Raw genomic sequence first — 24,680 nt, 5'->3', positions numbered from 1 at the left:
AGAAGCAGTCACAATTATATTCACATTAATCATTAACAGCATAACAAAACCCAGCGACGAGATTTTTAGGAACTCATTAACAAGGGCATAATGTACACACTTTTATTTAAACATCGGAATTTATACAGTAGCTCAAAGTTTGCTTTTTTCCCCCCTCCCCTCAGGAAAACCTGTGTACCTGGATATCAGAAGTAGCACCTAGTGTTTGTAAAGAAAATAAAGACTTTACAATATTGTTTACTGCAAGCAATGGTCAGATCCTAAGCAATTTGGGCGCAGTGACACATGGATACATGAAATAATCTAACTTCTTGTGATCATCCCATTAGGTCATTGCTTCACCTCAGGAGTGGAGTTTTGGGCAACTGGTTCTCTCGGAAACACTAGGAATGCATAGTTCATAAGGATAAATACATTTGACAAAAAGGGATAAATCACAGTTGTGGTCTGAAATTATTGCAGTGCAAATCTAAAATAGCAGTGTTTTAAAGCAGTGGAACATAATAAAGAGGTAGGTACTCTCCTCCTTGATGGCAAGAATTTAACATTGTTTAAGAGCAGTTCAAGCTAAGTAGCTTTATGTTAGATATCTCAGGTACACAAACAAGTCATGGCAGACTGGATTAACTGGAAGATATTTAAAATTATATATAAAATGTTTTCACTGGCATAAAAAAGTTATATTACAAGAGGTTACTTTTTGTGGAATGAGCTATTATTCCTGAAGTACACCCATTAAACTTCTAGAGACATAAAGTCATGTTTACTTGATGTTCAACACTTTAGCAAGGTAACTCCCTTTGCTAAAGGGGGGGTGTCACTAAAGATCAGAAGACTGATGTTTTGTGAAAATAAAGTGCATTTTCTGCTCAGAGCAACGGCTCATGCTTCTTCTAAAAAGCAGCCTCTAATTATATGAACTTATTTATCTACCAGGATTGTCAAAAAAGCAATCAAGACCTAGCCCACCAATGGAAATTACGAGGCAATGGCAGAAAAAGAAAGCCACTTTTGGTGCAACTCTTGCACTATCTCCTCCCCACCCCCTTTTAGTTCCACATTATGCGATTTTTAATAAAAATATTTCCTTCCTTTCTGGAGCTTGGCTCAACATTCTCTTTGAAAACAGTAATATCAGCACTTATGTGCACCACTGAAGGCTATCAGGTGTACTGACAAAGCAGAGAGAACGTTTACATGAAGAAATGTCATATTTTAAATAGCACTTTTTTTTTTTTTTTACAGAACAGATTTCAAGATGAATGTCAAGTTTTCAAATCATTACAACAATATCTTCTCTGAGTGTAATTCATCAGCGATACCACCTAGCTTACACATTAGCAGTGTGCTTGCCTTTATTCTGTGACGTGATTTAACTGAAAGGTGCTAAAATGAACACTTTTCTAGCATTTTCATTCATACACAAGATGTCATGCACAATTGAGACATTAGATTTTAAATCTATTTACAATTTTACATATTTTACAATATATATTTCGTCTTTACAGCTACAGAATAAATTCAAACTAACACTGGTATCTTCCGAGTTTCTGCTGGAACTTGAATTCTTTTAGTTAAACTAATTATTAAAAACAAGTAAGTGCATGCCTAGGAGGAAGCTTTCAGGAAAGATGTCAAGGGGCTAGTGTTGCTTAAAAATTACACCGGTTTGTGTAGAAAATTTCAATTCAGTTCAAAAACCACAAAAGCCTAATAGAAATCTACTTGAATAAAATAAATACAATTAACAATACACTCAAAAAAAAAATGTACCTTTAAAAATGTACTGATTTAAGCTCATCTCATTTTTAGCCTTAAATTTACTTCCCTTCCCAAGGAGCAGATAGTACTAGGTAAGGATAATGATGCTTTTCAAAGTTAACACTGATAATTATCCTGCATAAACCTGAGGCTGCAGTGGTGGGGGTAGCTTGTCATTCTCCACATTTTCAGAGTCAATAGCTGCTAAGGCTTGATTTTTTGGTTTTATTTCTAATGGATATTTCTCTACAATATCTTGGACTTCCTTTGTAATTCCATCAGTCCAATCTATTAGGTCTTTCTCAAGCTTCTTGGCTTCGTTGACAATTCTTTCCTGTCTCTCATTCAACTGAGATAGTAGGTCTAAGTTTTTATACATTTGCTTAACACCCAGGCACACATCAGGCGAAAAACTGTCAGATTCTTGCTTCTTCGGGGATGTCTGACCAGTCATAAAACGATCAAAATCTTCTTGGCTTAGATTTAAAGACTGAGCATCCAGTTTTTCAATGAAGGCCACAGCACAGCACTGCAAATGAAACAGAGCGACTATCACTGCAAGCTACACATTGGAACTTACACATTCTATTTTTTTAATCCCACTGATAGACCAATAACTGATTACTTTATTTAACGCCTCAAGAGATTGCTCCTGAAGAGCTTTTCCAGAAGCTAACGATTCCAGACAGTTCACATGCCTCTCTTCTCCCCCCAGAGTCTGAAGAAGTTGAAAACTCAAGAGGAGGATACAGGAAGACACCACTTCACCTGAGCAGTACTGACTCACTGGTTACCATCAATTACAAACGTCAGGGTCACTGCATTTTGGAGGTGAGAGACCAGAAAGAACAAGACATGTCAACTAGACGAGAGCACTATTAATATTTAATAACCTGATCAGCAGAGACCTGCTATGCTCTCTATTCATTTTCTGAAGGAAGGCATGTCAAATACCCATCGTTCCTAGTGGATGCTCTCCTCCTACTGAAAAGAATTTTTAACATTCCAAGTATTTCACATTTAACTACCTATTTTCCCTCAAAATTTGCTTTACGATGAAATGCAGAGAAGCCAAGTTCATAATTCCTTCTAATATTAAAAAGCACACCAATAAATGCCTCCTGCTCCACACATTAATGGCCTGGTTCTGCAGTCCCTTCAAGAGATAAACTCTCATGGGCTTAAATGGGGAACTTTGCATCTGTAACATCTGCACAGTCCAAACTCAGGATTTTAGGAATGGAAAGTACTGATCTCCTGACAGAATAAAAATATACCCAAGTCTTAGCACCAGACTGTTGAAATAAAGGGTTTAATATTATAAAGAAAGCAAAACACTGACTGGTTTGGAAAGCCGAGAAGGAAGAGAGAGGAGATATAAATCAAAAGAGCTTGCTGTACGCGAAGTAACGTCAACCACCATTTGAACAGCAGTTTTAATTTTCCTTCTATGTTATGCTGTGTTTGCCTTTACTGGAAATTCCTACATCCAAATAAAAGACAATCTTGTCATCTAAAACGTCAACACTATCCCTGCACTTACCAGATTGGTAAAATAGTAGCCGTCTTCTCCTGTCATTAACCTGCTTGGATTACAGAAACGTGTTATATATTGGATGTTAGACTGCAGGCGGGGTGGGTTTCCCTTCAAAACAATGTATATAAGTGTTGGAAGAAAGTCATCAGCAGAAGCTGGTTCATTTTTTGTGATTTTAATAGCATTAAATATATGCTTGCTGCACTTGGTGATGCATGCTAATTTATCACGAGGGACACGCTTTGAATCCATTTCAATAATATCTGTAAGACAAAAAAAGTTCTCAAATCATTAGAACCATATTAATCAGACGCCTGAATGAGTAGGACACTTACTGGACAATACTAAAATAGTATCATTTTTATCTGTGGTGCTTAATGTTCCATAAAAGTATCTGGTTATTCAACCTTCTCTTGGTTCAGTCCAAGCATTTAAAATAGATCAGGTAAGCCTAAACACTTCCCGCTTCACAGATGATAAACTAGTCCAACACCACACAGACTACTGCAAATCTAAAAGCCTGGACCCCTTTTGATGACAGCAGAAAATAATGTCTGTGAACAAGAGATCTGAAATTTAAAGCTCGAAATGTAAACTTCATCGTTCACAAACCTGTAATTGCTTTTACAACCATATCGGAGACTTCTGGAATTTCTTCATTGACAGGAACACACAGCATTTGTGGAGTTACCCAGTGCAAAGCCCTGTGACAAAAAAAAAAAAAAAGTTAAACAAGTTAAACAGTTCTGTGCCAGTAACATTTAGGTGTTTGAAACCAGCTGCTTCTTGAATTCAATGCACAAGGAGTGCTTTGTGTAAATGAGGCACTAGTCCAGTTATAATCCAGTTTATTCCACTGAAGTAATTTATTTCCAGAAAAAAATATTTTTGGGGGGGGGGGGGGGGGGGGCATAATTTAACAAAAGCACACCAACTAGTTTTCCTAGCGCAGTAGCTTTCATTATTCATTCTGCTAATTCCTTCTGTTTCTTAAATAAAGTCTTTTTAACTCTTTCTGTTTAAAAAGCTTGCCATTTTTGTGCGTGCAGCAGCAGATTTTTCATGTGCTTGATTCAGAGCTCATTCACAGGACTGTGGATTACTCGGCTATTTTTCTTTCAGAGACTTACCTGATTCTCTTTTGGACAGCAAGATCTTTCTTCTCATCATCAGTTGTTTCAGGGCAAAAGACATATTTATACTGTCGAGTCATAATGTATTTTTCAATCTGATCCATTGCTTTCTCAACTTTTTCAGGGGGCACTGAAAGGTACAAATCCCACCCCAAAACAGTAAATAAAGCATTCCATGTCTGTTTTGAAGGTTTAACACAGTTTGGTCCTAATATCACCAAATCAGTACTACTGTCTTGAGCCAACCTGAGTTAATAAGGAATGGATATACTTGGAGTATTCTCACTCTCTACAGCAAGAAGTAAAAATATAATGGTGAGAACACCATAGTGACATGCCAAAGTAAGTACATGCCTAGATTCACAATGAAGCACATTCATTTAGCACATTCAACACATAAATTAGGTTCAGCTGCTTGTAGCTTACAAGAATATTTCTCAAAAATACAGTCTTTGAGAATAAATCCAGTAAGGTCTTCCAAGTCCTCTGTTCCTGTTTATGTCTAAAAAAAGTCCCTGTTTAAGCTGTGCCACTTACATACCATAAAAGCAGTTTGCAACAGCACCGCTCGCTCCCCTCTCACTAGCTTTTTGGGCATTATAGTATAACATAAGGCTCACAGCCTGCTAATTGGGTTGAGGCTACACATTCAACCTCAGTTTTAAACAAATAGTACTGAATTTAAAACAAGAAATGAAAACGACTGCACCACATTTAATTGAGAGTTTAAGAAAAACCTGTAAAAACAAATAATTTAGACTGCAAAACTTCATAGAACTAGTGCTGCTGGGAATAGTTCTAGCTATGGTACTAGAATTTGTTAACATTTCTGAAAGCTGGTTAGGAATGCTTTGTTTTTACTTGAAAACGCAAGAGGCTTTATCCTCAAATCACTACTTTTTCAGCAGTAAGATATGAGGAAGAGGAACATGATACCTTTCCAACGTGTCTGTAACTTCTCTGCTACATTTTGATAGAAGTCCTGGGCACATTCAGATTGCTCCTCAATACTTAAGTCCTGTAACAGAAAACTGATTAAGTGTACATGTGTGGAAGAAACAGCAGCAATGCCTCTGATGGTTTGGTTTTGTTTAAGGAAAGTGTCCAGCTGCAGTAACAGTCTGAGAATGCGAATATATCATCAGAGGTGTTTATGTTGGCTGAATTATATTCAAAAATATAAGAAACCAAGACATACTGGCTCTTTAACATGTGAAAGACATGTTTAGATGCTGAACAGATGTATATTAGCAACAGAATTGGACAGGTGCAATGCCATATTCCCCAGACGCATCCCCGAGTAATGGTGACAAAATAATGTAGACTATTAAGCAGAATGTTTGCTCCCAATTTTGTGTCTATAATTTTTTAAAAGATGGTATACAGTATACCTAAAAAGCGAGAACATAAATCACATATTTGAAAGAATATCTATACAGTAAACACTGTAATGATAAAGTTACTATGAAATATATTCATAACGTTATTTGCAAAACATTGTCTTTTGAGCACTAACTAACTGAGCCACTGAAGAAAATAATGGAGGCTTTAAAGGGTTAAAATTAACTTTATCAATCAAGTAAATTTTCAGCATTAAGTGGCAGCATAAAACCTTATGTTAAAAAAAATGGAGAGAGAACTTAGTTTCTGAATTCTCTAAAGCCAAAAATTAGACAATTACCACGAACGCAAAGTCTCAGCTCTGATGGCAGTGCTGCATTTTAGACCTGGTTTACGTGTAGCAGCAAATTGTATGTTTGAGAAAGACTTCTTTTTGACTAGCACAAACTATCAAGGAACCAGGAAACGAGAGTACCTTCAATGTTTATAACCAATAATAATGATACACTATTTTCACGCACTCTATCCTCAGAATGAATCAGTTCTAAAAGAAAAAAGATTTCAAGATGTTTTCAAAGTGGAAGGTGTGTAAGATTCCATCAGAACCCCCTCTAATTTCCAATCCAATTTGATATAATTTGAGTAACTACATACTAAATAGGAGAGGTACACGAAGGAAAAAAAAAGTGTGCTGTATACTGACTCACTTCAACCATAGGTGGCACCACAGACACATTAATATTTCAAGAACACTAAATGTTTTATATGGAGAATGAAGATATAACCCTTATTCCCTGTTAAAAAAAAAGAGCACAGTCAAGTTCACCTTCCCCAAAGGGGAGATGTGTGGTTTGATACTGTATTATCTTTATAACTTTTTAGACTTACGATACCTCAAAACTCATTATGTAATATATTATGATTTCCACAAGTCATATTTATCTAGACAACTGTTTGTTCAACAGGCATTTTATCTTTTGGAATTAATTTATTCAGGATGCAAAGCAAAGTTCTCTCATAACACCCGAGATCCTGGCGTTGGAGGGTTTTTTTGGTCACATACCGAACCAAAAAGGAAGGCATTCAGAATTTAAGACTGCCACAAGATCTTCATTTGACTAAGCATTTCAGCTGAAGACTCCTGTATACAACGTATAAAAACCAAACCACCGGAAGAGCAGCAGCATTTTCTCTCTCTCTCCCCAATTTCTCCATTTTATTTATGTAAAAGGCATGCAAAACTTACCCTTTTATGATTCATTGTGTCCAAAAATAGTTTACATTGCTTATAGATATCTTGTCCAGGTTTATGGTATGTCTTGAGAAATTCTATGAATTCCTTGGATACTCGGTCTGTCTCGATGCTAGCCTGCCTGTTTATGGAAGGGCTGGGAGCCTTGGCTTCTTGGATCTCTGCTGGGAAAGTTTGGGAACATCAGATTAGCTTTTTTACATTGAGGGGTGAATTCCAGAAGTGTTTAACATGTATTAATATTTCAGGTTGTTTTTTTTTTTTTTCTTTTTCAACTGTGCAGATGAATAAGCATTTATTTCTCAAGCTTCACCAGTGAGATGCTGGATATTATTCAACAGAACTCTAGGAAACTGAATGTTTCACTGAAGTGAAACATTTATAGCCACGTACACATTTACACTAATGGCCTTTTAATATTAGCAAATTACTGTAACGTGGGTTTGTTTTCCAGTTTCTTACATTTTCATCCCCAGGTAAGCTATCTCCATATAAGGTCAAGGCTTCCAGATGGGATTCTGCAGCAGTTTAAGATAACGGAGTGGTTCCTTTTCCATTCTCCCTCACCTTTACATTCCCACTCCTTTGCTTGCAGCAACGCAAGCATTCATTCAACTGGCTCATGAACTAGCTCGGGAAGCAGGAGTTTGGGGCCGTCCTAGTCAGAAATCAGTGTTTCTTATGGGGTTATTTTTCAGCTCCATCAGCCCCCCAAGGTGGCTGCCTGCCAGGACACAGGAGCAGCAGCACAAGACAAGGAATGGGAGCACGAGGCTGGTGCAAAGGCAGCAGATGCCACAGAGTCGCACTTGCAGTGTAAATGAGAACTTGGCCATTCGTGTTTCAGCAAGAGCAGAAGCACCGCATCTGTTCAAGGAAGAATTTGCTCGGCACTCAAGAAGGAGGTAGGAACACAGACCGCACACAGCACTGGATGCAAGTTTATATAGCTGCAACCACAGCGTTTTTCCACACCAACACATCTGATTTTCCAAGGTATACGTTGCAAGTTAATTGTACTGATCCAATACCTTCGCTACCCAAGCTTAGTTCACCCACCTTTCAGCTTGCCAGCCAAGACTGTGCAAAATGAAGGATTGAACAGAGATGATGTAAATGAACATGATGAAAAGCAAGCAGCAAAGAGACAGAAAATATGAAAATATTCATGATCAATGTGACACAATCATATCTTTCAATCTGAAAATACTATCATGCACAACAAAAAAATTCTTGTTTCAATAAGCACACATGCAGAATTCCAACATAAAAGGAAATAAATGGGATTAGTATATTTAAATTGGTATGTTTAAATTTGAACTTGAAGTAGCTTATCAGGGCTTTTTTTGTTGTTATTTCCTTTTAAAGAGATCCAGCATTTTAGTAAATTCAAAGCTGTATGATCCAGCAACTAACACACACTGATCATTTGACCAAAGCACAAGACACTTCAGCATAACCTCCTCCAGATCACTTGGTCAGGTACCTTTAGAACATTTATGGTATTGAAGTAATAAGAATGGAAAAGGCTTTACAAATATTTACATTCCAACTACAGCAATCAAGATAGAGAGTGCAAATCAATCTCCTTTCTAGTTACACAAGAACACTTTTTCAGAGGGTATTTCCTCTAACCTTCTTCATACCCAAGATTCAAAGTAGAATGCTGTACAGTATTCAAGCTGAACAGGAACCATCACTGTATGTTGATCTAAATCTGTTACATTTACTATTACATAACCAGTAAGAAGAAAGCATAGTTTTGAAATAATAAACAAAGAAAGCAGGTACATTTTGAAAGGGTAGAATTTTTTTCCATAATTAAGATGGAAGATTTTTTTCCATAATTAAATACTGACTTCATTTCAAATAACAGCTGAAGATTTATTTACTTGTTTCAACATTGAGTTCACTGTATTATAAAAATAATGAACCTCATTCCACTATTTGACCTCAAGGAATATGAATATGATTTTTTTTCAGTCACGAATTTAAAATAGATTTTTTAGTTACTAGAGAGATGTAGCCAACTAGGGCAGACTACTGTTAATGCAGCCATTAAAAAACAATTGAGTGTTAGAACGAACTGTCTTTTTAATGAGTCACACCAAGAACTACGCATAGTCGCTTAGAAATGTTGCAACTTCATTAATCTCTATGTAGAAATCCTGATTTAAGGAAAACAAATCTGCACAATATGCGCTAAGGACTGCAGGAACAAATATACTTTCGGCAACAAAATATTTTCAGCTTTGTCATGTACTCTAAAAATCTAGAATTAAGTCTTACTAAAAAGAAGCTGATTACAGAGAAGAAATACCACCTGAACAAGGTAGAGAACCTAGTAGAGGAGATATGTCAAAATGAAAAGAAAGAGTATGGGAAGAGTTAAAGGATCATCTTTAGAGAGAACGAACGCTATCATTATTAAAATCTTTCTCAAGGCATTCTACAAAAATGCTAGTAGTCACAGCAGAACATTAGCACTCCAGTGGTTCACTATGGTTGTGCCATGGTCATACATCTGAGTTTAAGCAAAGAATATAAAAAAAAGGGTTTGTCATTAGCTCTAGTATGCACAGCCATTCATCTTCTTCATGTATTTTGCAAAATGAAGAATGGTACATCTTCAAATTTCTTTAGTCAGCAGAATATGTCAGAATTGCAAACAAATAACATAGGACAAGATCCTAAAGCTGTTTGCATCACGGATTTTGGCATCCTTTCGGTTTAAATGAAACCAGTATGTCTTCTCTTGATATGAAATTGTCTTCTTGATTAATGTAACAAACATCTGGAGACGTTTTGAGATTGCAAAAGTTCTTGAAGTGTGAACTATTAAATTGAAGTAGTTTCGACTTATAATCAGATTTATAATGGCACCCTGGAACTATTTTTTGATAAAAATATGAAGCAGCACAAGATCTAGCTACTTCTTATAAAATTCTAATTTTTCTGAAACGGCATAATCCTTCAGATGTCACGCTAAGGTAGAGCTCAAAGAAGCTTCAGCTTTATTGCTATACTTTCCCTACCAAAAAGCAAAGAATTGGTTTAGAGATTCAAGTTCACTTCAAGATGCTACGCTTGCTTTTTATGTCCTCTTCGTATTCAACAGCACAAGTTATAACTGGCACAACCCTAGTTTGTATTTTGCAAAGCCCAACTAAGAAGTAAGCTTACTATAATCACGCAGACAGCTTGCTCAAGCTGTACTGCATTACCTTCAGTAGGGGAAGCCAGTTCCCAGGAGGGAGTAAAAATTTCCTTCAAATCCCTGAGAATGTTATCAGCATTTCGCTCCCTCCCAAGCTGTCCTTGCTTAACGACTTTCTCTTGAGCCACTGAAATAAATGCAAAAGCGAGCAAGACACCAAGAGCAGGAGCGTGTCGGGAGAAATGGTGAATGGAAGAAAAAAAAAAAAAAAAAGAAAATATGAAAAGTGAGAAGAATGAACGTAAAAAAGTTCTTAACACATAGCTGAATGCCTGTTAGCCAGCTGCTGCCCATGCACCAGGACAAATTCTAAGATAAAATCCAGACATATTGAGAATTTCTTGTTAAGGAAATGCATCACCCATAAGGCCAAAATACATTAATGTTGCTTTTTCTTCTGGAATGCCTCCTCCACAGTCTAGCATTTCCCGTTTTTCGCCCATGTAAGCTATTGCTATGGAAAGACATCAGTGCCATTAATCATTCTGACTTGTAACACATGCTGTAGAATAAACATTCAGCCAACCACAAACTTGATATTCACAACCCACATACACATAAGCACTACAAGTTTCCTTTCACATTTAATTTCATTTAAAGGCACCCTGCTTATACATGCCGGTTTTCCTGTTAAAGCTTTTGAAGTGATCCATTATGGCAGCATCACCTGATATTTTACATCAGCATTTCTATCACACTTTGACATAACAGTTTGCTTGGGGTCACTGACAGCTAGTACCTTTTCTCCTGCTCTCTTCAGGAAGAGTTTCCCTTCAAGTCCTGAACCACAGTATCACACTATGGTTGACTCATGAATCTAGCAAGAATTTCTGTCATATGAACAAGATAATTCCACTCAGCAGTGCAGTGGTAGACCACCAGTAGGAATACGTTTGTACTACACTTTAGTGGAAGAATTCCTGTATAATTAACACAAATATGGCCACAGGTTTAGAAGTGCACTGTTCTATTTAAAAGATTGTTTGGCATCACCCAAAAGCTCACGTTTTTCTGTGTGACTTCACATACCGCACTCCAGAAGCATCATTGTTCCAACTTTTTAAAGTCAAGTCACAGAGCATTACTCTGCCTTTTAGTACAATACATCTATCAACAATACAACTTAACACATTGTACAGAACCATTAAACGCAAAGGAGAAAGTTACCCTTCTTAGCTCCCGTTCTGGAAGAAGCAGTGAAGAACTTCTTCACAGTAGTGACCTTTCGTGTTTTCTCATTGGTTTTCTTTTCTTCAAATTTTGAAAAGGTCAGTGACTGTGCCCCTTGGGTACTCTGACTACTGGCATATGCTTCTTCCTCCTCACGCTGAAGCCTGGAAGTAGAAAAACGTAGGTCTGATTTAAGTGCTTAAAATCAGCATAAATAAACTAATTTCCTGCGCAATAAATTAATTACTCACTTGATACACTAATTCTCCTCTATACCTATCTTCATTTCTTGCTTCCTACCACATCTCCCTCCATTACATTAAGTCCACTCTTTCCATGTTGCAAGGGTGAAAGTGAGGGAAAGCTTGAGATGGCCAGGGAGGATTAAACAGTAAGGGCAAAAGGGAGGAGACTGAAGTATAATTATGGTCACCTTCCCCTCATGTCACAGCCCTAAATTCTACAAAGGTAGAAGTGAAGGGAAAAACTGTGAGAGCACTGCCAATAACCAATTCAGTTGCCTTCCTCCCTGCATCCTGTTCTGTTTCATATCCTGTTACCACAGGCAATCCTTTACTGAAGATAAAAAACATGGCTCGCAGCTGAGCAAGTGAAATACCCTGTCACAACCTCAGAAATATTCTGGGAAACAGATAATTGTTGTCATCATTTGTTTTCAAAGCCTTGGTAATACATATGCTTGCTTGAATGAATGAGGCAAGCCTCTTCACTGCAACACTGATGGGTGCTTTGCGGAGACCAAGCCCATCCTTTAATCTACATGTACAAAGGGCGGGGGGGGGGGGGGGGGGGGGGGGGGGGGGCAAACACGCTCATCCTTCAACAGCTACTTTGCTTCCTGTGCAGGAGGATTAAAAGGGATGAAATTATATCGCTCTTCGAGATGCTAAAAGGTCGAGCAATTTTCTTTAAACATCCATCCAGCGCAGGATGGACCATAAGTGGTATTGCCTTTGTAATCTCTTGAGGCGGGAACTGTGTCTTATCAGTGCTGTAGAGACTTTCTGTTCACTACAGGCAACAATCACAGCTTATCTGCTCCTTTAGCATCTCCCCACTGAACAGTTACTTATTAAAGAATTCCTTAAATGCCCCATTTTATTGTACATACATGTTATAAGACTGACAGCATTACTATCTGCTCTAGTATTACTGAAGTCCTTATTAACTGTTTAAGCCAAATTTATGGCAGAGGAACAAGTGACACGTCCTCTCTACTGTACTCAACAGCTTACCTGCCACTTCCTGATGAGGCTAGAAAAGGTTTCAAGCACTTCTTTCTACCTTTCTTTGCAGTTAATCTTTTCCAGTGCCGCACAGTAAAGAGAACTTTAAAAACAAACAAACAAACTACTTCAAAGCCTAAGGTAAGGGGGTCTAAGGTAGTTAGATATCAGAAGACTTAGGGCTTCCAAACTATCACCATCAGTTTGGACCCAACTCAAGTTCAGAGCGCTTCCACAGATGTCACCTCCTTCAGGCAGGCTGATGTGAACACTGCACTTAATGCCTTTTCTTTTTCTCTTTCCCCCCAATGACCTTGGTTAACATATCACGAGGTAACTCAGGTTCACCGAAGGGTTCCAAGCTCAAGTGCACACATCTCTCCCAGGCACTTGTACTTTTTTTTCCTAGAGTTCTGGCATACGCCACTAATGCATCAAGGTAAGTTATGTAGAGAATCTGTGTCCATATGAACAAACATCTTGGCCAGCTCAAGTCAACTGCCACTCAACTCATGATATACAGCTAGATGCTCCTCCATCTCAAGAATTCACCTAATCCCGAAACAGTTAATTCTGAGTGGACGTCATGTACCTCACACCTGGAAATGACACAAAGGACAGCTGTGGTACAAAACAGGATGCTCTGCAGTTTCTCAGGCAGCGGGTAATGCTTTTGCTTTCTACCCAAACCCAACGAAAAGCAGTCGTACCTGCTCTTATTTTCTCACTCAAGCATAGATTTCCTCCAACGCCCATTTTCAGGGTCAAGCATTTATCACACTAGGAAAACTAGACTGCTTTGCAGAAAATACATGCTTAGAAAAATTACCTGACTTTTTAAAGCTAAAGCTTTGATGCTTTTGGGTTTAACCCTGCAGTTTAAAAGAATGACCACAGACCCAATTTTTTAAATCAGTAGCTAAAATGTAAAACCGTTGTGCTGGCTATATTCAAGACAATAACTGTGTCTCCAGAGGCAGAGGTATTTTAATCAAAATTGTCACTTTCACCCTTCCAACTGCTAGTTAGAATTACAGATTTCAGTATGCAAATTAGGTCAAAGTATTTGTTGAGAGTTGGGGGGGTGTTTACATTTGTTACTTCAGAGACTTTCTTTTGAAACCACTTAAATTAGAATGCCATAAATATTCATCTTTGCATCAAAAGGAAGATTTTAATTCCTGCTGAAAAGGTCAAATTTGAGAACTTACGATGCAACTGAGCCAGAGCAAATAGGACTAGAAAATAGGAGACAGGAATAGCATTTAGTGAAGTCACCCTACTGTAAAACATGAAGGAAGAATAAAGAGGGCTCTTTACCGCTCTGCCAGCTCCCAATCCTCTTGAATCTGTTTCTGCCTGGCCTTATGATATTCCTCTCTCCAGCACTTGGAGCAAAATCCCTGCCAAGCAGGATTGCCATAGTAACCACATCCCTTCTTGCACAGTAGCTCTGACTGATCAACGTGAATTCCTCTGCGTTCAGATTTCAGGTTCATTTTCTTCCTGTTTAAAGAGAAAAGGGTTAAAGATAGAAACATGGTAACAGCCTGCTAGAAATTATTTCTTTTGAAGGCTTGTCTTTTAGAACAAAGTCACCCGTTTTAATTATTGAATAGTTCCATAGTAAACAAAATAAAGGCCACAGGAGGAAGGGCACAGTTATACAACCACGCAGCCCCGAAAGCCAACTGCAACATTAGCATATGTTTGCGTAGCTTTGACCTGCGAACAGTACCAGACAGCTGGCCTGGAAAGCAGGCCAGCAGTACCAGGCATGGAGCTACGTACGCATGTGGAAAAAGGCACAGTTCTCTCATCTCACCAGCACACTGTTCCAAGAGGCACAAAGCAACGGAGGAAAAAAGAAATACAGAAAGTTACAGTCACCACCAAAGAGAGGCAAACTGAGTGAGAGACAAAATGTAAATCGGTTTGTATTCAGGCTGGGCCTGTCTCTGGAAAGAATCTCACTAGTGAGACTTTAGATAACATATCTCTAGCCTCGAAGAATGTGTCTTCACAGCACAGTGAAGTATCAGAGCAAACTCAGCAAGGTTTGGATGAGGTGAACCTCCATTTCCTTTAGTATTCAAGTTACTTCAGAGTTAAGTTGGGCATTTGTATAAACCACAGCTCTACAGAATTTATATATAGTGACTGCAACAAAAAGATTTATTTTCATGCCTACACCACCACTGTGCAGTGTCTTCAACGATCCAGCCCTCCCCTTTCTTTGCTTGACAGAAACCATCCCACACGCCAGCTTGCTCCCAAGGGCATTTCAGCTGCTTCTAATTCTAAACGCTGGATTCATCTTAAGAGAAAAGCAGCACAGGATCACCTACACTAGCAAGTTTAAGGTCTGCATATTAAAACATTGACGTTTGAATTGCAATACTGACATACACAGACCCTAGAAACATCACAGCAAGGAACTGGAAAGCAGGTCTTGGTCACCAAATCCAGCCCCTTTTTCTTCCCGCCATCCTCAGCAGAGAGTGCTTCGCATAAGCTGAGCAAGCACCGTAGCAACTCGGGTTCTTGCTCTCATACTCACAACCAAAGGCATCCCTACGACTTCCTTCCTCTAACGGGAAAAACAGAAGATTTTTAAAGCAACACTGCCCTGCAGCTTGAAGACGCTGCCCTCCCCTCCAGAACACTACTCAAGATCACACAAGGAAAACAGAACACACCTCGAGATGCAAAGTACAGAAAGCAAGCTGAAAAGCAATTTTCTTAAAGAATGACAGTAACTATCACAGTAATCTTGTTTTTCCCCGAGATTCATAATGACTCCTAAATTCATATGTTTGAGGATTCTGGATCTCTGGTTGTTCAAGTCTCTGCCCAGCAAAGCCGGATGCTCTTGCAGTCAACAGTCTCAGAGAGAGCCCCGAACTCTTCTCTGGGCCATCCAGCGAAACAGATGTGATACGCACAACTGTCATTACCAAAGACAGTTTTCTACTATAGGAAGTAACAGCTATTTTGTTCCAAGTTGAATTATATAAGATCAACCATTTTAAAAGACTGATGTTTAACATTTTCCATTAATCTAAACAAGTTATTTTAAGTAAAGTAACAGAAAACACATATGATTTTCTCTGAGGGGGGGAACAAATTAAATATTCCATCTTATCTATGTGAGTATTAAGGCTCCTTCCACCAACAGCTTTTCTATCTTTGAAAGAAATAATGAGTTTCTAAAAAAAATAATCTAAAAATAGTTTCATTGTAGAGACCTTTATATTACAGGAATCAGTTTCTTAATGGCATCATTTATAAAGACACGTCTTCTCATTTACCTAGACAAAGCAGTTGAATACTCTCTTTTCTTCCCCACAGAAATGTCTGACAGTTAAACAGACATTAATATGCTTCTGCAAAGCAAAATTTTAAAAAGTAACTAGATTTTAAATATTTGAGAGTGCTTTATTTCATTCCCATATGGACAAGTTAACAGAAAAAAATAAGTACACTGCCTTCACAAAAATCTTTTGGTTTTTGTACTATCTTCATTTTCTGATTCCTCAAGTAAGGTCTTTATGTTGACTATAACGGTACATAGATCTGCCAACTGACAATCTATCTAGCAGACCAGAAATTAAGCATCAAATGTTCATCAGCTGCACAGCCTGGGATAGCAATTGCACGTTGGCAGTATTTGGAAACACAGCCCATTCTCAGAGCATCACGCATGCCCTTTATCACCAATTCTGAAAAGAATGGGGAAGCAAAAGCCTGAAACTCTTCAGTTGCTCCTGATCCTGTTTCAAGATCGCTTCCTAAAAACAAAAGCTGCAGCAGCATTTTGATCAGAGACTTCTATTGCAGGTGCCTGTAGTAGGAAAAAACCACCATGCATAAAATTTTCAATATTGCCATTAATGGTAAAGCCGATCAGTCTGAATGTTTTCATTGTATGATAAAGGGAGCTACAAAGACACAGCAGATAAAAACATTTTCACAACACAAACTTCAGAGAAATTTTATGCTGACCTCTACCACCCAAGGAAATAACACCCCTGATCCCATCACCCACCTCCACGGCGTGAGTTACAACAGTTGTGCAATCGCAGTCTGTAGGCCGGTTTCGTGAATTCAGGTGTTTGTTGTTCTTATGCAAAAGCACCGTGCTTCGGACGCTCGGATTTTTTGAAAACTAACGGAGTAGAATGAAATACACAACCTTCCTTCTATCCCACATCACCATCTTGCTTTCTGAAAGCTTAACAGCAAACTCGCTTTCTATGCTGGTTGTGCGCTTTCACTATCTCTATACCCACGCACAAAAATTAGCTTTCTGTATCCACAGAGCTTTAACCACATACGAGCGCCACAATTACCTCTGGCATCCTGCTAGCCCTTTGTGTACATTAGAACTAAAAATAAGGTTCTGTTTAGTGTCAAAGTTCAGCAGCTTTCCCTGGAGTAAGCAGAGCAGGTCTCTTAGTAGCAAGATTAATTTTTTTTGCATTCTTTTGGGATAGGTTTGTAAACAGCTGCAAAGCCAAGCCAGGAGAAAGCAAGCTGTTCTGATTCCTCCCCTTCAAGTATTTTCGATTGCAGTTGCATCAGTTTCAGGTCCAGGGACAAAAGAGGTCACCCTGAATCAATATGAAGAAATCACATGCTGCACTTAAAGCAGAGGCTTTCTGCTTCCTTTAAAGACATACAGCCATTAAAAAAAAAAAAAAAAAGTTTCACAGCCAATTTTTGCAGGTCAGCATTTACATTTTAATGAATGGATAACTCAAGTTTTAATAAACTGAATATGAAAAATCCATCTCAAAGTGAACTTTCTGCAACTAAATAACTGCATTTTATGTTCCTTCATTCCTAAAAATGTTTTCTTGGAACTTTTAAGTGTTCAAAATGCTTTTTTTCCTCCCTTTTCTTTCTTCCCGTCTCTCTGTTCCCCTCCAGCTAAAGGTATATCATTCTTTATTCAAAGATCAACTCCTCAATGTATTTGCAAAGTCACACCTCTTATTTTGCATGGTCAGACATCTTATTTTCATTCCCACCCTGAATGCATGACCTGTTCAAAGCTCACTTCTGAGTAATATAATACAAAAGAATGAACAAATTTATTATTTTTCTGGAGTTGGAGAGGTAGGCAACTCTGAACAGCTTCCATATTGCCTGACCGCTGAAAAGTCGGGAAAACAATAGTAAGGAAGGTAACAAACTTCCACATTGAAAAAAAAAATAAAAATCATCTAATCGAGAATGACAGTAAAGTACCAGAAGATCATAAATAAACTTAACCAGTACAATCTGGAGAGGGGCACTGCACCAAACATCCTTTTCACATCTCCTGTATCCCAATTAAAACACTTCTCAAGAACTGCAAGAAGCACCATGTCTCCCACCCAGCATCAAACGTCTGTAATTTATAAAGTATACTCATACGTTGCTTTGCTTAGTAAGTGCTTCAAACAGTTCTGCTGTGTATATTGTCAGGGAAAGCAGGAATGTCACCTTCTTACATAGTCCCTCATAAATACCATGATACAGAATCTTCTTCTAAGCATTTCTGTACCAGTACTAGACCTCATCAAAGGTTAATATCTGTGGTAATTAGTATCACCCCTTCGAAAAGTTTAGAAAAAGAACAGGCTCTTAGACTTAGTTATTAATTTATAAAACCCCTTTCCCCTTGTTACTTATTTGCAAGTAAAAGCTTCTTCCCTCCCACTTTCCTCTGAAACAGAAAAACAGAAAACACCCAACCCCCTTCTGCGATCACAATCTGTAACCCCCACCTTACACATCATGTGCGTTGTTCCTTAAAGGATCACTGCTAACACGTGCTGCTACATCACGGCTGCAAGAGTGGATTTATTCTGGACAATTACAACATGGAAAGCTGTTGCATTGCTGGCAATCAGCGTATTTGTACCACAGCTAACAGAGGACCAGACTGTACGGACACCAAAGGGCTCCTTGTCTTGCTGCCGCATGCATTCCCGGGCCGGTACCCCCCCGGCCTGGCAGCACGCTAACTCCGCGCATCAGCTGCCCGTGGCTGCGCTTCGCCATGCTGTTCTAGATGTGGAGCCTTCTTTCTCTGAACTGCGCTGATATCAAGAACACACAAAATACTCGTACATCATTGGCAGATGAGGCATATGACACAGGTTACGTTAGATGCGTTTGAAGAGTTGCACATCAACGGTCTCTAACGACAGATCAGATCTTCTTCTGTAGCTTTTTCATAAGCATATTAGAATATTTAGTTTTGTTACGATGTCTAGCATGTAGGAAAAAAACAACACTGGTTTAATTCAAAATTAGCTTTTTACTTGCTTTACTGCAATTCATTCTGAAGTTCTCGAATACATCTTCCTATCAACATATTTTTCTTGTTGTACTCATCTAAATTTTTTTCTTTTTATTCAGCAGTATTTTGAGCACCCATTTACTTGAGCAGATACTTTTTTAAAAGTGCAATACCAACTCAGAGGTTTCTGGTCTCTTGCTCCCCCCCCCTGATTTTTCCTGTCAAGTTTGCCATCCAAGAAGAATATCCAATAAACCACAGCTTGTACTTCAGAAAATGAAAATTCACATAATTTTCTTACAATGGATAAACCAGCTGTCTGCCCCAGCAGTTCCTCTGTGACTCTGTCAAAGCTGCAACCGAAAATGTATGTGCAAACAGTACAGGGTTTCGGTTACCACAGCCACGGAAGCAGACATGTGAGCCAAAACCAGAAAACCCAACTTTTCTGCAAAATACTGCTGGCCTACAGCCACATCACTTTCCCCGAGTCACATACTCCAATCTGCCTTTGAAGATTTACTAAAGAAAACACAGAAAGAGTTAAGACACAGGAAACATGCATTTTGTTACAAGTATTATCAAAGAAAAAGAACCAAAGCATTAAGGTCGGTTAGGGGGAAACAAAAGGGGAAGGGGGGGGGCACGTCAGTGGCGAGTGAAGGAAAGAGGAAAGGTTTGTGTTTTTTTTAAGAAATGTTCTCCATTGACCTGAAGTAGGACAGTATTCATTGAATGCATGTGCTTAGTAAAACCCATATTCTAGTTTTCAAGGGTTTTCAGTTTCAGGTCTCAGGAGCCCAAGTTTCTCATGGGAAACAATAAGGATACATCTAAATCTACAAAGGGATTGCATCAAAGCATTTAGTCTTCACACAACATTTGCAGACTGCAATCTACAATCTTCCTTCCCTACACACCACTGGGAAACAGCCGCAGACACCAGAATGCGATCTACAACAGTAACCAAAGCTCAGGCAGCAACACCTTGCTTACGTCCCACCTGAGATGCCCACATTCCTGTACGGGTCTGGTCCATCAGGCCAGTTGTCTGACCGCCGGCATCTTGACTGCTCATATAAAAAGACAGTGAAGTTCACCAACATCAGTGTAGAACTAACCAGATCGCACTGACACAGAATTAAGCAACCAGATACTATTTTACTACTTTTTTCTCTGGTGATCTTCCATTACATTCCCATGGGACTAAAGATAAAGCCTTCATAATCAGTGCTATTGCACAATTAAAACTAGGAGATAAGAAGAAAGCTCAAAAGTTTGCCAACACCTGATGATCAGACGTGGTATCTTGATAATGCAGGCCAGTTACATAAAGCACAAAACCAGCTTTAAGTTTCCAAAAGTCACTCTCTCCTCCAATTGTAAGTCCATACATTCTTAGGCCATTTTTGTCAGTATTCTGTTATGGGGACTTAAGTAGCAGCAATTACTGCTCCCAGGCATTGTACCTTCCGTATCAGACTCAAAGCTGTCAACAACAGCAAAAGACTGTATTATAATTTTCACACAGACCAGATTACAAAATAGCTGGAAAAATTCATAGTAAACTTATGGAAGCAGGTATCATAGTCACAGCAAAGAACAAGTGCATTCTCAGCTTTTATGTAATATGGAAAAGGGGCTCCTTTCATCAAAACAGGATCTGTCACGAAGGGCTGATTTAATGCACACATGAAAGAGACTGCACTTACGTAACGCATTCCTTCCAGCAATAAACCTAAGATAATTTTTCATAACACATTAAGGTTTCCGAGGACTTCAGACACAGCTTTGGCTTCAGGGAAAGTACTGCGAAATAAGGTTTGGAAGTAGTATAGATTTATCACGAGTTCAGACACCACTGCCTTGTTTTTCTTGTTCCTTTCTAACATGTACCTACCTTACTTCCCAGGGACCCAGCGGACCTTTATTGCCAATGCAGACTGCATCGTTGCCAGAATGACAAGATACTGACTTCTTCGTACACTATTTATTAGTCCTGGATTGTTCAGGGCACCATTGATGGAAGAGCTGGTTGAAAAAGCTCACATATCAAAGCTGAGTAGAAAAGGGTATCGTATAAACAATCTATAAACTCCTTTAGCAAGACGTAACTGCAAGTCAATCTATAATTATTACAGGCTATGAAAAACAGTTTCTAAATAACTCTGCATGCCAATTCTGGAAATGAAAGCAGTGGCTTTGTAAATGAGTTTCCATATTTGGTACCAAAGGTCACTAAATGCATCTAAAAAAGGAAAAGACTTCACATAACAGACTGGAAACAGGCAGGCTGACACAAAGGTAGGGAACTACCTTTGCTTTCTGGGAAGCCTCTTTCAGCCTTCTACGCTTTTGACCACAAAAAAAACCCTAACCCTGTCTTCTGACATCTGAATACCTCCTTCTGGTTTTGGTTTGGGTTGGTTTTGTTTGGGGCTGGGGAGGGGTTTGTTTTTCTTATCTCTTTACCTTACTCCCCAAAATCAACAGTCTTCAAAAAAACCTTGGCACAACTGTTAGCAACAGCCTCCACCAGCCTTTTCACTGGACTGAAGCGAACGTGATTTGGCTCTTCCAGTTTAAGTCTTCATAGCATTTAATGAACAACTTGCATTAATTCTTCTCATTAAAAATATCAAAGTGCTCCAAAGAGTGTTCACAATGTCTTATGCAGTATCACTCACTGCAACTGTCTGGTCTCTAATGGCCATCCCCAGGCATGGGATTTTAGAGCAGGAAAAGAAAAACTGGGGAAGTCTCCAAACACACAATTCTTACAGTAACAGTTGCTGGTTTACATCTTACTGGTGCCTGAATAGCACACCATGCTTCACATCAGTTCAAGAGAGCTCTACCTAAAACCACATGCAACTTCAGTTACTGAAAATAAATTTACAAGGGAGACTAGAAAGTGCATCAAAACTGAGGGAAGCGGAAGGATGGGATTGGGTTAAGGTCTCTTAACAACTACAAATTTTGCCTATGGAAAGACATCCTTAAAATAACATGTATGTATTCCAAAGAGCAACCACTGACCCAAACGCCACAAAATTCTTAAGAGCCATGTACGTGTTGAAATAGTCATGATTCATGTGTAACCCTAAACATTTAGGCGTGTAATTAGCAAAGAGGTAATTAACCATGAGCTAATTTCCTCTACAGGAAAGGGTGGGGCAATATGATCTAAGAGACTCATGAACAGAAAATACAAAAGCCATTAGACAATTTACGAATTAGGAAAGAAACATGGTTGCTATCTTTGCAGAATAGATCATCTGAATTTTCACAGTTTTAACGTGCATCTTTTGGCAACTAAGAAGCTTCAGCTATAGCAGTTGTTTCCTAGTATAAACAGTGCAGGTTGCTAACTAATGATCCTGAGGAAAGAAAGAGTCGTTAACTGTGATGACAGACACACAATCTGATCAGCCACCTGAAAATAACCGCACTGTTTGGTACTGTAATTTGGCAGGGGAAATTGCAGCCACTACTTAAAACCTCTGAAATCTAATGGCCACAAGGCTTCAACGCTCTACCCACAGAGCTCACTTCAACTCCACAATGCGTTTTCCCCCTCCTACGTCGGTACAGACCTTTAGCGCTAGAGTTTTGTTTGTTCGCATCAAATTCTTAACCACTGCCCATAGCAATGACCGCTCAGCGAGGAGTAGTGTGTATTCATGAATTCACAGACTCCATCTCACCATCAACATGTGACTCGTAATTGAACTTTTAAATGAAATCACAAGAAACATCTAAAAACTGCTTTGTACTGTTTGACCAGGAATTCAAGTAAGAATATGAAGAGGATTAGCTAAAACTTCTAAAATCTCCTCAGAAACAGCAGTGATCGGCTCCTACATGTTCTGTGTTTTTTGCCAAGACGCCAACCACACTTACCTGGATACAGATTAAAACTAAGTTTGCTACAACCTCAATGAAAAACTTCAAAATATCTTATGCGCTTTGTACCTGACTTGCTACTGACAGTGTTTTAACAGGATTTCACAAGCACGATTTTTAAGTCTAGTTTAGGTCACAAATAGTCCATCATCAGAGAAAAAAAAAAAAAGCGTAACTGGGGATTACATAGCAAACATCAGGAGGGGAAGGAGGGAGCTGAGATTGTTCTAGATTAGATAACACTGCAAAACAAAACTAAATACCAGAATCATGGACTATCTTCAAGCTTATATTCATAGTTTGTTGTGTAAAGTGATCTTATGAATTAGTATAATTGGCTTTGTATCCTATTCTTCCCTTCTATAGTGTTTTGTTTGGTTTTTTTTTTTTTTGTCAGCGAAGCATTCCATCGAGTTCCAATTCTCTTCCTAATCCTCCCCACTGCAAAACACTTGTGTAACCCTGTCCAGAAGGCCAACCCATCCAATTCCTGGGTAAACTACTGTTGCTGGAAAATGTGATGTCCTTCTGTGCTGATCAGTCATTAGTCTCAAAGAACTCTCAGGTAACTGGAAAACCCAGAGCAGCTCAGTACATGTCCCAGAGTGCTGGCATGAGGGACTGCCAGTACAAAGCACCACTTCAAAAGTAGTTTCACGACTATGAGACCAAACAAGAAAAGTATGGCAAGTCGTATCAGTAACGAATTTAAAGCACAGCCTCCATAAAGCCACCCTTTTTTCCAAAACTGTGCAGTGCCGCCGATTCCAGCGCTGAGCCAGATCAGGGCCCCACTAAGCCCAAACAAACTGGTTTGAATTTTGTCGGTAACAGCCCCCTCAGCTGACCCAGCACCCCATCACACAAGTGACAGTGCCCCTGCCACAGCCCAAGGCAGCCCAGACCAGCAGGATTTAAGACAATGTTGAACCACTCCCTCAGAGAGTTTTTTGGTACTTCAAGTGCGTCATTCATCTTTCAATATCTCCCACCCTCTCTGAAAATACAGGCACTCCCTACTTCAAGGGAACAACCTGAACGCTACCCAAGGTGCTCACACAGTGACAAACACCCACAAAAGCAACCAAAACGCGCTGCTCAGCGTTTTAAATATACTTCAAACCTCACTTGGCTTGAGTTTAAAGGACTTTGATCCCCGGTCTTATAAGAAGCCATGCAGCGGTAATACTTACAAGCAAAGAGTCAAAGCTCCCCCGATCCACAGGGAACTTAGCAGGGAAACAGGCTGAGGGGAGGGATTTGCAAAGTTACCAGTGACACCTTCACCCTGATTAACTATTGAAACATACCCACAGAATTCAAATAATAATAATTAATATATATATTATAAAAACAACTTAGTTTTAGGAACTGCACATAGAGAAAACAGGTTTGTGAAGTTTCTCCGTATCCCGTCGTGCCGAGCCCGACGGCGGTGTCCCTCCTGGGGCCCGGTGAGCCCCTCGCACAGCTCCGGCCCTGAGGAGAGGGGCCGGGTACGACCCACACTACCCCGGCAGGGCTCAGCCGCCTCATCACCGGGACGTACAACAAATTACAACGACCCGCCGGCGGAGACGGCGGGGGGAAAAGGGAGGGAGGACGCTGACAGCCACCGAACTGTCACCGCGGAGCTGCCACAGGAGGTGGGTCCCTCGGCGGGGGCGGCCCCCTTCCCACAGCCGGGCCCAGCGACACCGGGCAGCCCCTGAGGCGGGGTCCCACCCGGCCCAGAGCTGCGGCTCACCGGTTGCCCCGGGCGGCGGGGGCGGCCGCCGCTCCGCTCGGCTTGGCTCGGCTCGGCTCGGCTCGGCTCGGCGCTCC

At 39.6% G+C, this 24,680-nt stretch overlaps 1 protein-coding gene across 2 annotated transcripts; it reads right to left on the bottom strand.

Annotated features, from left to right (window-relative positions):
- Positions 1–68: 68 nt before the first annotated feature.
- On the bottom strand, positions 69–24,680 carry RABGEF1 (RAB guanine nucleotide exchange factor 1). 2 transcript variants are annotated; one of them, XM_082492970.1, is made up of 10 exons: positions 24,604–24,680; positions 13,979–14,164; positions 11,409–11,575; positions 10,249–10,368; positions 7,019–7,185; positions 5,368–5,449; positions 4,429–4,561; positions 3,911–4,002; positions 3,305–3,561; positions 69–2,290 (listed from the first exon to the last, which is right to left on the bottom strand). In XM_082492970.1, exons 2-10 carry the CDS (start codon positions 14,155–14,157, stop codon positions 1,892–1,894), a joined length of 1,596 nt encoding a protein of 531 aa, XP_082349096.1. In that variant the 5' UTR covers positions 14,158–14,164; positions 24,604–24,680; the 3' UTR covers positions 69–1,891. The 2 variants fall into 2 exon arrangements, with proteins under 2 accessions (XP_082349096.1, XP_082349097.1); XM_082492971.1 differs by lacking the exon at positions 10,249–10,368.

The sequence above is a fragment of the Vanellus vanellus genome (assembly GCF_965231255.1).
Source record: "Vanellus vanellus genome assembly, chromosome: 19".
NCBI classification, from domain to species: Eukaryota; Metazoa; Chordata; class Aves; order Charadriiformes; family Charadriidae; genus Vanellus; species Vanellus vanellus.
The sequence above is the reverse complement of the archived record's forward strand: the minus strand, read 5'-3'. Positions and strand labels throughout refer to the sequence as shown.